The following is a 13,653-nucleotide window of genomic DNA, read 5'->3' on the forward strand; positions in this document are numbered from 1 at the left end:
CCCCTCGGCTCCTTCTTTCTGGGCTCAGTCGTTTCCCGGCCGTTGGCGGGGAAGGACGCAGGAGGAGAGGCTGCGGAGGCGGAAAGAGGGGTGAGGCTGCCTGCTGACAAGCTGGACTGCAACTCCCATCATCCCTGACCATTAGGACGATGGATGCTGCACTCCAACATCTGGGGCAGGGGAGGTGTGGGCTAATTTGGGGGGTTGGACCAAGTTTAGGCAAACATTACATGGACTACAGATCCCAGAATCCCCCAAGAAAAAGGGGGGAGGGAGATAGAGTGGGGCTGACCCCTGAGGGATCTCTGGGTCTGGTTTTGGCCAGGAAGAAAGGCAAGGCTGAGGGGGAAGAGGAGAAGGGACTCTAAGACCCATCTGGCTGCAGGGCCTTGAAACAGAGAAGGGACTCTAAGACCCATCTGGCTGCAGGGTTTTGGACCTGCCTTTTGTCCCTCCACTGGTTGGACTACAGCTCCCATTATTGGCTATGGTGGATGGGAAGGCAGAAAGGACTCTAAGACCCATGTGGCTGCAGCTCAAAGGCTTCTTGGGTGGGAATCTCAGTTCTTAACCCAGTCCTGGCATTAGCTCATCGTTGCCTGCAAGCAATCTCCTCCTCCTCCTCCTCCTCCTCCATTTGCTAAAATCCTGATGCTGCTAAAAACCTTGCAGCTGGACAGAGGAGGAGGAGGAGGAAAAGGCATGGTTTGGGGGCATAAAAGGACCGCTTTGCAAAGAAGAGCTTTGCTGTTAGAGGGTTTGCTAATGGAGGCCTGTCTGTAGAATACTCATTTGGGGAAGAAGACTGGATATAAATCCAATCAATCAATCAATCAATCATCAATCAGCTAATCAAGACTAGGGACTGAAGTGACTCAATGCTATGGATGGTCTTATGTTAAAAATGCCTCTTTTCAGAACGATTTTTGGGGCAGTCGGTATACAAACGTCTTGCTTTAAACGCGTCATTTATCATTTACAGAGGCAGCGCAGCCTAGCAGTTTGAGCATCGGACCACAGCTCTGGAGTTCAGGGTTGAAACCCACTGAAACCCAAGTCACACTCTCTCAGCCTCAGGGGAAGGCAATGGGGAACCTCCTTTGAACAAAGCTTGACTTAGGCTCCATAAGTCAGAAACGACTTGGAGGCACGCAACAACAACAACAACAGCGACATACTCTGTAACCCAAAGGCCTGGCTTCCCACCCTGTTCCCAACCCTAACTTGTAGGTGGGAAACCTCGGGTCCCGGGTTTGAATCTGGGCGTTCTCTCCATTGCCAGCTGTCCTTCCGCATGCCTCCGACTGGTTCCAGTTTCCCAGCATTTTGCACAGAGGTTTTGTTCCTCATTCCAAAAGGTTGGGAATGGCTCTCCTGAGGCTCAATTGATGGCAGGGAAAAACAAACCACAACCCGATGCTAAAATTATGGCTGGTCCTTTTGGCTCCCGGACGCTTGTATAATGTGCAACGCAACCTGAGCGCATGCAGTCGCAGTGCCCATCTCTCTTCCTGCATTTTAAACTGCAGAGCTACCTCTGTTTAGTCTATAAGGAATCTGCCCATCTCTCAGGAGTCATAGCAATGCCTCCTTGCTTAGCAAAAACAGGCCTCCCTCTTTCCGTCGTGCGTTAAATCCCACAGCTCCAAATGCGCAGGTGTTTGGGAACTTGTAGGTCGGGAGACTAAGCATCGGTTGCGTTGTTGCATGCCTTCTAGCCCTTTATGACATGTGGCAGCCTTCCTTTAGGCTGAGAGAGAGTCACTTGCCAAAGGTTGCCCAGCGGGTCTTGGGATTTGAACCCTGGTCCCCCGCACTCCTAGTCCACTGCTCAAACCACTGTGCCATGCTGTCTGTAAGAAGGCAGTGCTCTTTGACCAGAGTCTTTAAAGGAGGTTTGGCATTAAGGTGGAGAGAGGTGGCACTGCCCCGCATCCCTGGTACAGCACTCAAAATGCTATGGCGCATCGTCTCTACAATTTCTCTGCGCATGAGATTTGCTGCCATTGCTTTCCTCCGAGGCTGAGAGAGAGTAGGGCTTAGGGATTTAAGCCCTGGTACAACACTGAAACCACAATGCCACGCTACCTCCCTTGTTTATTTAACACAATAATACAATATTAAATGGCTGGTCCTATAACCAAAGGTCCCAGTGGGTCTCCATGGCCAAGCAGGGGCTTGAACCCGGGTCTCACAGGGTCCCGGCTCAACATCGACGCCACTATGCTCAGCCTCACAAACTCAGCTCCACAGTCCTGTACCTGTTTGTTACGTAGTGTTAGGTAATGACACTTGTGATGTTTATGAGTCGGCGCTTCCTCGCCTGGGCTCAGTTGTGTCACACAGGCATTTCCAGTAGGGCCACATTGTCACCCAGAGGCATTGTGTGGCCTGAGCGCATGACACCGGGTCAGAGGAAGCCAGTTGACGCTACTAAGTCAACGTGTCCCTTTTAAAAACAACAACGACGCAACACGCCCTCCCTCTCCTCCCTTGGGAGTCAAGCGTGTTTACCACTGATAGGAACCCCAGGGCTTTCCCTATGGGTTTTCCCCCTCCGGATGAACGGTGCGAGTTGCGATTCCCAAAAATCAGGACCCAAAGCAGCTTTTTAAAAGCACAGGCTCCTTGCTTGCGTTTCTGCGTCACGCGTCGAGAAGGAAGGGAAAGGAGAGGCGTCTTACGTTTCAGCCTTTCTCTTTGGCCGAGGAGGGTTGGAAATTGTTGGTGTTGGTTTACTCGGGCCTCTTGGAGGACCCAGAATGTCACACCCCAAAAGCAACCAGAAAAACGACAACAGAAACAGTGGCTGGAAGATGTATAACAACAATATAGGACAGAATGGAATGGGATGGTGTTGTGGTTTGGACTCTGGGAGACCAAAGTCAGTGTTTTCAAAGCGTTCTGCCGTTTTGGGGGTCTCTCTGTGATATTTTGAAAAGATGTGTTAGAAGGAGAAAGTCCCTGGAGGGGTGGGGGTCATATTATTATCCTTATTATTATTATTACCATCATCATCATTATTACTACTGTGGTATTTATATCCTGCTCTTCAGCCCTGTGGCACATGTGGCCCCTGACCTGACTTTGGGTGCATCTATCACTGTAGAGATCATTCGGTTTGGCACCATTTTAAGTGCTGCAGCTCCATCCTGGGATTTGTAGTCTTGCTTGGTCTTTAGGAGAGGCAGCAATGCATAGCAGGCTGAGTGCTGGACTATGACCCTGAGGACCAGGGTTCAGTCTCCGCTTGGCCATTCAACCCCTTGGGTGACCATGGGGAAGTCACACTGGGCTCATAGGGGCAACGGTGCTTGTTTCCCCCCACTTGCCCTGAAGCCCTCTTCTGTGGCCTTGCATCATGGCTTCTGTCCGCTCTTTTCTCTTGAGGCTTTTCTGGCTGTCCAAAATTCAGCCGTCCGTGGCGGAGGTTGAGCGCTTGAACCCCATGGTTGGGAGGCATCATTGTTGAGGAAGGTGAGTCTGGTGCCAAGTAGTTCAGGTGCTTTCATCATAGATTTAAAGCAAATCACCAGCTAAAGTCCAATGACTACAACAGGAAAGTGTTCCAAACTTCCTATTTAAGAACATGCCAATCTAAAGGGTTACGTCCACCAATTCGTTGTCCGAATTCTGTCGGATGAAATGAATTTGACAGGGCAAGGGATCCTCGGAGGCGGTTTGGCCAGTTCCTTCCTCGGAGACGTAGCCTCCGGTGCCTGGGATTTGTTGGCTGCCTCCCAACTGAGGACAAATCAGGTGAGCTTGGCTTCCAAGATCAGACGGGATCCGGTGCCTTTGGGGTATCTGACTCATTAGAAAAGGCAAAGTAGAAGGCAGGAGGAAAAGAGTTTGCAAGACCCGAGCTGGGCTGGAAACCATGCTTGCAACACGGATCAAACCATGGTTTGTAGGCAGTGTTTAATCCAGCTTCCATGTTCAGACATAGCGTGAAACAGGAGCAAACCGGGTTAAGTTTAGCTCTTGGCGTTGCAAGCTCTCACTCCACGGCTCCCAGATTTCTCAGGGGCTGCTATTTCCCAGGTGCGCAAGTGTGAGCATGTGGGAGTGAGCCAACCTGGGTCTTCCACTTCACGAAGGAACTTGTGGCGGTGCCTTCCTCCTCTCCCTTCCTTTTAAGGCCGGTCCATGGGGCTGTTTTGCGTCCGTCCGCTGGCCTTTGTTAGCACAAGAAGTCCTGGCCGGCCAAGAATTTTTTAAAGAGGTCTGCCTGAGACGCAGGAGGAGCGGAGGGAGGAATTTATGCGCTCAGAGAGCAATGCTTCACCCTATGCGCATCTGTGCATCATGTCTGAGTTATGCATGGAGTTAGGAGCAACCGTCTGTTTAATTTCATAACTCCTTATGCTAGCGAATTGGGGTTTCAGCATTCATTTGATGGCAGAGTCCCTCATCCACGCCGCAGAACATCACGCACCTGCGTCAGAGAATCATGCACTGTGCCTTTTGACATTGGGCCCTTTGAACCGGATAGTCCATGGAAAGACATTTTTCTGGAGCAGCCTTCCCCCAATTCAGGTCCCTCTGGATGGCTTGGATGCCCATCAGCCCAGGGTGCAACAGGCTGGGAATGATGGGTGTTGCAGTGGAGGCACCCTGGCCCCAGCCCCAGATGAAGCCAATGCCTCGGGGTCAAGGTGGCCCAGAAGGGACTGTTCCTTGCCTTGGTCCAGATGGAGGAGGAGGTCTGCGTTCCTCCCCAAAGCACCCTGGCTTCCTCCTCCTCCTCCTCCTCCTGGGCTTTGCTGGCTGAGTCATCTGACCTTTCTCCTTCTTGGGTTGGTTCCCCTGACCGAAAAAAAGACACTTCCTGGACTCCAAACACAAGCAGGGACTTTTGCTTTGCCGCTTGGCTTTCCACCCCAAAAAGAGGTCTCTTTGTCTCTCCCAAGAACCCTGAGAGTGAGTCCCTTCCGGATTTCCAGGAAGAACAAACATCGGCGGCCAGACTGTTTGCGGATGCAAGTTTGCTGCTCTCGCCTTTTCCTCCTTCCCGGATTTTGCCTTTGGTGGGGTGGGGGACAAGAATAAGGGGACGATGGGTGCTTTTACACCGGGGTGGGCAAAAGGCGGCCATAGGCAAGCCATGGCTGCCCAAAAGGGTGTGAGTTTCCTCGCTAGCAAAGTAAGCCTTTAAATTGGCCGATGGGATCTGGAGTCCATAGGTGCCAGTGTCCTGTGTATGTACATAATACCTGTTTACTCAAGACCTGGAAATGCTTTGAAAGCACTCGACTCCAGTTCTTTGTTGCTATCTTTGTCAAATCATTTGCGGTGGTTACTTGTTGCAAAAACAACTCATTAACTAGCTCAGTTTGTTGCTCCTCTGTTACTTTTACTTGCCCTATTTTAGAGCAAGAAAAGTACTTGTAACTCTTCTTTGGGGAGATTGTTTTTGCTTTCGCTTCCTGTTGAAAGTGCTTGGGAAGTGCCGGCCTTCCTCCTCTCCAGGGCGCAGGCTTGGACTGTAAAGCCTATCATCCCGTTGTTGTGCACCTTCAAGTACTTTTCCAATGTATGTTGACCCTAAGGCAAACCTATCAGATTTGCACAGAGAAGGCTTTCCCATGAGGAGGCTGAGAGAGTGTGACTTGCCCAGGGTCTCCCAGTGGGTTTCCAGGGCTGAGCTGGGAATCAAACCCTGGCCTCCAGAGTCATAGCCCACTGTTCAAACCGCTACACTGTGTTGGCTCCCCAAAATGTCTGAGCCTGATGGGATTTGTTGCCCAAATTGGTGGGTGCGCCAGTATGTGGTCAGGCTTATTTTCATGACAGCCCTGCAAGCTAGGCTGACTTTTTAACCCCTGCTTCTCCTTCCCTTCCCCAGGTACCATGTGGGCCACCTGCTGCAACTGGTTCTGCCTGAACGGGCAGCCGGAGGACTTGCCCCATCGGCCGGCGTCGGCCACCCGCGCCTACGCCAACGCCGGTTACACCTCCTTCCCTTCTCCCACCGGCCCTGAGGCCACCTGCAAGGCCTGCGGGACACGCTTCCCCAGCACCTCCCTCAAGGTGAGTGATGGATGGCAGCCGGACGCCAGTCCGAACTGCAAAATGTCAGATCCGTCAGTGGTTTCTGCAAGGTTGGCATGCTTTGGGGTATGTCATCTCCATGAGTTTGTCTTTGCCTTCAGGTCCAGCTCCAATTTAGTGACCCTTTAGAGTGACCCTCTCCCAGGTTTTGTTATCCCAGCAGAGGAGGCTTGCCCTGAGGCTGAGAGTATGGCTTGCCCAGTAGGTTTGTGGCTGAGCGGAAACCCAAACCCTGGTCTCCCAGGGCCTTACTCCAACATTCAGGCCACCACTTGGCAAGGTTTTCGTGGCAAGATTTCCTACTACTGCCTCCCTCTGAGGCTGAGAAGGTGTGACTTGCCAAAGGTGGCAGAAGGGCATTTAAGCGCCGTCCCGTGAGCCATCGGACTGCTTAGACTGGTAGAACATCAAATGTGTTTATTTGATTAAACTTTCTGAACAAGGAAGCTTGCTTGATTTCCTTAAAACTGAATATGGAGCGAACGAGCCATTTAGCCAAATGCTTAAAAAAGTTAAAATAGAAATATAAGGCATCATTATCATAGTACAATTTTTTAAGCTTGTTGTAATACTACAGTTTTTAAGCTGAAGCCAGAGTTGGAACCGCTACGTTTCTACCAGTGCTGCCCCAAAATTGCTTCCAATTCTGCCTGCGCAGCTCCGTCTCCTGCGGCCCTAGCTGACCGCTACTGACCGCTGCCTCTGGGCTTGCTGGAAAGGAAGAGTGTCTGCAGGGATGACGCTCCTTGGGCACGTTGGCCATTGGCATGGAGGGGGGGGGGTGTTTGTTTGCATCCCGAGGTCTTTGGGGAAACAAAGCCCCATTGAGAGCGAGAGAGGGCAACCTGTGGCCTCGTGAATGCAGCCATTAATTTGGCCGCTGCTGGGAAAACAAAGAGGCCATCGTGCCGTTGTGACCAGCAGAATGCCCTGGACATCTGAGGAGGGAGAGTAATCTCCCTAAATAATTTGGGATGTGTGAACGCTGTGCAGAAATGTTTTTTAATCCCGCACTGGGGAGGAAAGTATGAGAATTGTCTTTGCACCCGTGGATGAAATAATGGGGTGTTTTCCTTCCTCTTCGTGCCCCTCTGCCTCGATGCTCTCAATCTGATGCTTCCTCGCTGCTTATTATTATTATTGTTATTTTGTGCGCAGAACATCTGCCTGGACTGCAAGAACACCTTCTGCCCAGCTTGTGCGCACCAGCCTGAGAGCGGCCCTTGCCTCTGCCACCTCTGCCACCGGGTCCGGGCCACAGACTTCCGGTGGGAAGAGCTGATGAAAATGAAAGTGAAGGACTTGCGGAGTTACCTGGAGCTCAGGGAGATCTCCACCGCCATGTGCTGCGAGAAGGAGGAGCTAGTGTGCCTCATCATCAGCAAGCAGCAGCAGCCGCCCCCTGGACCCGAAGGAGACCAGTCGCCACAGGTTCCTCCGCCGACCACGGTCCCAGAGGCCCAGGGCGAGCACCCGCCTGCCCCTGCCACACTGGACTGTCCAATTGAGCAGGACACGACGGAGCCCATGACGGCAACCGTGGAGGCAGAGGAAGTACCACAGGTACCGCTGCACCTGTCATGCTCCTGCCAGATCCCCCGTGTCTTCATTTCCTCTCGCTCTTAGGGGACTTTGCCTTGGCTCTTGAATCGCTTTACAACAGTTCTTGCCTTGTTGCTACTTGAAAACTGTGTCCAAAATACATGAGCGCTACAGAATCCATCAACCACATGAGGATATATGTGGCATTTTGTGGTTCGGGGGGGGGGGGGGGGGCTCTCAAGGACCAGCTTTAGGGTTACTGCAATGCAGAATTTACAGGGAGGGTTGTGGATTCGAATGCCATGCCTGTGTAGGAGTCTTCTCCGCCTCTCCACAGCCTCGTTGGACCAAACTCCAGCCAACTGTGGTCCTTCCCTGTCCCTTCAACCTTTTTGCAGTTCCTCTTTCTATGCTGGCCTTGTTTGGACCCACAAGGGACCCCTGTTTCTTCCAGCCCCTCTCCGAAGGCTTCTGTATTAGCATCTTGGGTGGATGCTGGCTTCATGTGGAAAGGCAAGAGCTGGGTGTGTCCACGTGGGGTTGAAAGACCCCTGTGGGGTTGAAAGACCCCTGTGGGGCTGCCCTCCAGAGCCTGGGAAGGGAGCTCCGGGGGCTGCAGTCCTCCTCCATGTCACAGAGGAAGCCCTGTGATGTCACAATGGAAGGCAGCAGAGAACAGTCCGGCCAGAGAGCGGGCATCTCTTGGCAGCTCAACCATGACTGGCCCGGGCCGGCTTCCTTGGAGACACCACCCTCGGGATTTCTTCCCGCTCGAGCCCCGGTGGTCCTAACAGAGGGGCTGGCTGAGGATAAGGTGGGCAGTGCCCCTTTGAGGGAACTGGCCACAAGCCATTGCCTTCTCCCCTTTGGGTGGTCTTTCTCCCTGGCACCTTCCCACGGCTCCCGCGTCCGTTCTTATCACGTCCCTTCTCGACGGGGGTCAGCGGAGGTCCTTCCCCATTTCCTGGGGCAAGTCCCAACAGCTCTTTTTCTCCTTTCAGGCCAATGGGCATGCAGTACCTGACCAGGACATGGCGGAAGTAGATAATGGAGTGGAGATGCTGAATGAGGATGAGACACAGGTAGGCGGAGCCCACGGACTGAGGATGGCAGATTGAGCAGCTTTTGGCCGCAGGGCAGGCAGTGCGATGCCAGTGGGGTGCCGATGGGGGTCACCAACACACCAGAACACCAAAGGAAACCTCTGAAGTCATGAAATGTGGCAGAGAGGCTTGCAACTCTCTTTCTCTTTCTCTCTTGAATCTCCCTCTCCAGTCCACCGACTCAGAGGACAACCAGGTGCCCGGGCGGCGGGCCTCCCTCTCAGACCTGACAAGCGTCCGCGACATCAGTGCCCTCTCGGTCCGGCAGCTGAAGGAGATCTTGGCCCGCAACTTTGTCAACTACAAGGGCTGCTGTGAGAAGTGGGAGCTGATGGAGAGGGTCATGCGCCTCTACAAGGAGAAGGACCTCCAGCAGCTGGGTGAGAGGAGGTTTCATTTAATTTAAGGTTGAATCTGAAATTGGTGACAAGAGGCTAGGCTGGGTCTAGACAAGAGGACAAAGAGAGGCCAGGTGCATAGGAAAAGGCAGTAAAAAGCACCTCCTTTCCCTGGGTCACTCTGCCTGACCCTTTTTCTTTGGAGGCTGAAACCCTTAAGTGCTCAACTGAAGTTTTAACTGACTGCAGTGCAACTACAATTTAGGGACCGGAGGGAAATTTCATGGGGAAGGTTAGGATTCTTATTTGGGAGAAAAACACGTTATTTTGCTGCCTCCCAAGAGCTGTACCTCTGGCCTGAACCCAGATCCACCTTTGTGAAGTCGAAGGCTTTCATGGCGGGCATCCAGATCCACCTTTGCTTGCCCTGGTCTTGAGAAACTAGAAGTCCTTTTGGGTTCACAGTATGCTCTTGTCCTCTTGCCTTCCCAAAAAGCTAAACCAAGATGGAACATGTTTCAAAAACCTTTGCCTCTGTGTGACTGCCTGGTCGGCTAAGTCTTGTTCTTCTCCAAAGTCATTTTTCTGTCTTCAGCCTAACAGTTTTTATGGACTGCAGTGCATGGGATTTAACTGGGGGACCCTGGGTGCTGCAGTCCAGAAAAAAGGGAACTCCTCTGGGAATGGTGAAAGCTGTGTCTGTTTATTAGGCATACTGCTGCAAAAGACCCCAGGCTCAAAGATTTCCTTCCCTTCTCTCTTTCAGTTTCTGACACAGATGATCAAGCTGGTAAGTCATTTCTCTCATTGCTGCAAACCTCTCCTCCTTGAAGGTGGCATTTTCTCTGGGGCGGCCTGAGGGGTTGTTCCCTCGTGGGATCCCCACTTCCACGGCCGGCAGTGGCCTCAGCGCCAGAAAGTAGTTGGCACCCTCTTAAGCAAAGGCTCCAGACGTCATCCCAGAAACTAAATTTGGCAGCTGTTCACAATTTAGGTTAGGACAGAAGGATGGACAGAGGCCAGGGTGGTTTGAGTGTTAGACTATGACTTGGAGACCAGGGTTCAAATCTCTGCTTGGCCATGGAAACCCAGTGGGTGACCTGGGACGAATCACACTCTCTCAGCCTCAGAGGCTGGCAAATGAATAATAATGGATAGGAGGCTGCATCCTTTTCATTCCAGTTCTAGAACTCTCCTAAATGGTGCACTTTGTTTTTGAAAGTGCTTGCAAGGCATAATAACCATGAGGTCTTATGGGAAGGTCCCCTCTCTTCCCACCATCACTCTGCCCTCTCTTTCTTTCTGCCTCAGCTCCGTCAGGTAACGCTCCGCATCCCTGCATGGAGGACAACCTCTGCAAAATCTGCATGGACTCTGTCATCGACTGCGTCCTCCTGGAGTGCGGCCACATGGTCACCTGCACCAAGTGCGGGAAGCGCATGAACGAGTGCCCCATCTGCCGGCAGTATGTGATCAGAGCCGTCCACGTCTTCCGGACTTAATGGGGGGTGCCCCGGTCCTTATCCCGCAAGGCTCACCCACTCACTGTGTTTGGAGAGCACCTGCACCTGGCCAGCTGGGCTGACGTTCCCAAGGTGAGACGTGGGATGGGAAGACCCCAAAGACTTGGCTGGGGTGCGGCGAGAGCCCCCCAGGCATACCAGCCCTCCCTGTCCTACCACCATGGTGCCTGCAGAGCTCAAACGCCCTCCTTTCCTGAACCGGAGACACGCTGCCTTCTTCTGATCCGCCGGCGGCAGGGAGGAAAGGGACACTTGGGTTCCCCCCTCCTTTCCCCGTCTTCCAGGCATCGAGAAAAGCTCTTCCCTCGTGGAACAAATAAAACAAGGTGGTCTAAAGAGGAGGAAAGAGGCAGTGCTATCCCTTGTCCTGCTTTCCCCTTTGGGCTCAAAGGTGCGACGGACCTTTGCAACTGGCTTCTTTCTGGAATTTGTTTGGTGGCTTGCTTTGAGACATAGACATACAAAAACAGCCTCTCTTTTTTTAGCCAGGATTCCTACAGAGGAATGAATCTCTTAAGAAAAAGAAGCCTGGAGCCATAGAACTGGGTTGTCTCTTTGCATATGGGCCAATTTTTTTGTTTTAGGGCCCTCCAAATGAGCGGCAGGAGCCTTTGTGGCATTGCCAGGAACATTAAGATGGCTTTGCCTTGTGTTTTCATGAGAAGCCGGATCCTGTCTGCAGCTTGCATTCAGTCCTGGTGCCAACCTGCAACTCCCAAAGGCTGCTGCCGCTGTGTGGTTTTACAACAGCGACACCTGAATGTGTGCGAGTCACATTTCGTGCCGCTCTTGCCCCGTTTCTGGTGACTCTCCGCTAGGATTTCTCATACAGGGACGGATGCGACTCCCTGGGGAACCTTTCTTTTTAGGAGGCCAAAGACTTGCTTGCTGTTGCTAAGTTTGTCAAAAGAGAAAATAGAGCTTGTTTTGCCTTAACATGCCAAGGTTTTGGCATCTCTGTGGCCCAGGTTGAAAGCCTGTTAGACGTTTGGCAGCCTTCCGGCTAAATCCCAGGCAAGTGCCTATTGCTCTTGAGCCATGAATAATACTTTATTTTTTCGAGCCACCTTCTCTTGTGGCAAAACAGATTCCTGTGAACTTTGGACTGGGCCGGATGGTTTGCGGGCAGCTTCTCTGGAGGGGATGTGAGCCAAAGGCCATCTCCCTGGCAGTGACTGGTGCAGGTTGCTTGTAGAGGTGGCCTGCCAAGCATTGCAGGGCGTTGCTCCTTTCAAAAAGCCCCTTCGATGGCATCCTCTCCTGGGGATGGCACAAAAAGCCTTAAGCCCGCAGGGGCTCTCGCGTCAGATGCTTTCTTCAGCCGTGTCTTTTAACTCTTAACTGGACTCGGTGGTGTTCTCCTGTTGCCCTAAATGCCTTGCATGGTTCAAGGAGGCCTTAACCTGCCTTAAACTCTTTTTAACCTGTGCTTTGTGTGAAATGGGGGCAGCTCAGGTAGTATCTATGTTCAAGGGGTTGGGGAGCAGTGGGTTAGTAGAGGATACCTTGCAGAGGTCCCACAAGGTAGTAAAGAGACAGGGGCTACCCTGGCTATGGTTGAAAGCCCCCTCCCAAAGCATTTTCAGTGATGAATGCTCCTTAAACTCAGTGTATAGTATGCAAACCCTGTTAATATATCTAGAGATCTAACCTGTGCCTTTGACACTTTGCATGTGCATCAGTCCAAGATGCGGCCCCTTAAGAAAGTGCAAACCAACCGCACTTCTCAGTGTTATCCCTGGGCCACACTGAGTTGTTGCTGGTCGCATGTACACCTCTGGTAACTTTGCCACCAGCCTGTCCTTTTGCGGACGGTGCAAAGCGATCCGGAGCGATTCCGAACCAAAGAAGAATGCGAATTGGCTGTGGCCCCATTGCTTAGAACCAAGAGAGGTTTTTAGGATTGGAGCGCCATAGAATTGGAGGGGATTGCAAGGGCAAACCTCACGTCTCCTCGATTGTTAACGAAAGGGCATGCAGGACTGCCAATGCACCCCAATCCCCTCCACCACAAAAAATTGCAGACTTCATTGTAGTTCCTTCTCAAAGCCTTTTCAGCAACCCCCGTCCCTTTGTTTTGCAAAATCCTCTTTGCACTCCACTTCTGAATAGCCCAGCGAACAAGGGCATATAAGGCCTGTCCCTTCCTTGCTTCTCAGGACTGCTGGGACTCGCAGTCCAGCGTTTCCAGGTCAGAGGTGGGCGATGGTGGGGCGTATTATTCATCTGCGTCTTCCACAATTGTATTTTTAAAATTGGTGGGGGTTGTGGGGAACATTTTTACCATGTTTTCATGCTCTGAGGCCACTTTATGCCCTTTTAAGAATAGGAAATAATGTCCTGTTCTTCAAAACAGACTCTCCTGGGGCCTAAAACGGCGTCCAAAATATGCCTGACACCTTCTATGGAGCTTTTTTTTTCAATCCTGGGGGATTATTGAGCTACCTTGGATCCACCTCTGGTTTTGGGGCACACCTGAGTCCCACACCTGGCATCATCATCACCATCAGGAAACTGGTGCTCCCACAGCGAGGGCTATTTCCGGGAGCCCTTGCGGTTCCTTCTCGCGATTCTGCGGTTCCAAAATCCCAAGATGTGAACCTGCGTCTGGTTTTGTAGTCAACCCTCCCTCCAGTCGCCAGGTTGCGCGTCCTCCACAGCGGCGATGTAGCAAAACGATAAACATAAACCTACCTACGAGGTGATGCTGGCTCATGACTGATAGGAAACGACGCGCCGCCGCTCTCAAGCTGCGGAGGAGTCATTCCTCTCCCCACGCTTCCAGAAAAGTCTTTTATTTTTGGTTGGATGTTTTAATATAGCAGTGTACGCTTGTTTCGGTCGGCAAACGTAGCCGTGTCCGAGAGAACCGACGAGGTTCGACGGGGCCTTGCTCCTAAAGGGAGCCCTGCTTTATAATTTTGTAATAAAATGGAAATGCTTTCTTCGTTCTTGTTTGTTTTTCTTTTCTTAAAAACCCCAAAGCGGTCCTTGTTCTCTTTTCAAAAGAATGTGGGGATCTCTTCTGACCCTTGGAGGCAACCAACCCAATTGGCTTTAAAAAATGTCTTTTGAGTTTCTGAATTCGAACTG

The 13,653-nt window shown here is 51.9% G+C and overlaps 1 protein-coding gene across 3 annotated transcripts; it reads left to right on the forward strand.

The window, feature by feature from the left end:
* The first annotated feature begins 36 nt into the window (after nucleotides 1-36).
* On the forward strand, nucleotides 37-13,511 carry LOC149287029 (E3 ubiquitin-protein ligase rififylin-like). 3 transcript variants are annotated; one of them, XM_089493494.1, is made up of 8 exons: nucleotides 37-90; nucleotides 3,391-3,477; nucleotides 5,849-6,033; nucleotides 7,213-7,617; nucleotides 8,598-8,678; nucleotides 8,872-9,079; nucleotides 9,804-9,827; nucleotides 10,349-13,511. In XM_089493494.1, the coding sequence occupies exons 3-8, from the start codon at nucleotides 5,854-5,856 to the stop codon at nucleotides 10,537-10,539; spliced, it is 1,089 nt and encodes a 362-aa protein (XP_089349620.1). In that variant the 5' UTR covers nucleotides 37-90; nucleotides 3,391-3,477; nucleotides 5,849-5,853; the 3' UTR covers nucleotides 10,540-13,511. The 3 variants fall into 3 exon arrangements, with proteins under 3 accessions (XP_089349620.1, XP_089349619.1, XP_089349618.1); XM_089493493.1 differs by lacking the exon at nucleotides 3,391-3,477 and having other exon boundaries at nucleotides 43-90; XM_089493492.1 differs by lacking the exons at nucleotides 37-90; nucleotides 3,391-3,477 and adding an exon at nucleotides 5,438-5,755.
* The last annotated feature ends 142 nt before the right edge of the window (nucleotides 13,512-13,653 follow it).

The sequence above is a fragment of the Sceloporus occidentalis genome, unplaced genomic scaffold, assembly GCF_023333645.1.
Source record: "Sceloporus occidentalis isolate IW3139 unplaced genomic scaffold, rSceOcc1.0.p SCAF_64, whole genome shotgun sequence".
In the NCBI taxonomy this organism is placed as follows: Eukaryota; Metazoa; Chordata; class Lepidosauria; order Squamata; family Phrynosomatidae; genus Sceloporus; species Sceloporus occidentalis.

Coding starts and splice junctions, on each gene's coding strand:
- LOC149287029 (XM_089493492.1), top strand. CDS start 5,734: ATGGGATTTGTTGCCCAAATTG. Junction 5,756..5,848: donor GGGATTTGTTGCCCAAATTG/GTGGGTGCGCCA, acceptor TCCCTTCCCCAG/GTACCATGTGGGCCACCTGC. Junction 8,679..8,871: donor TGAATGAGGATGAGACACAG/GTAGGCGGAGCC, acceptor CTCCCTCTCCAG/TCCACCGACTCAGAGGACAA.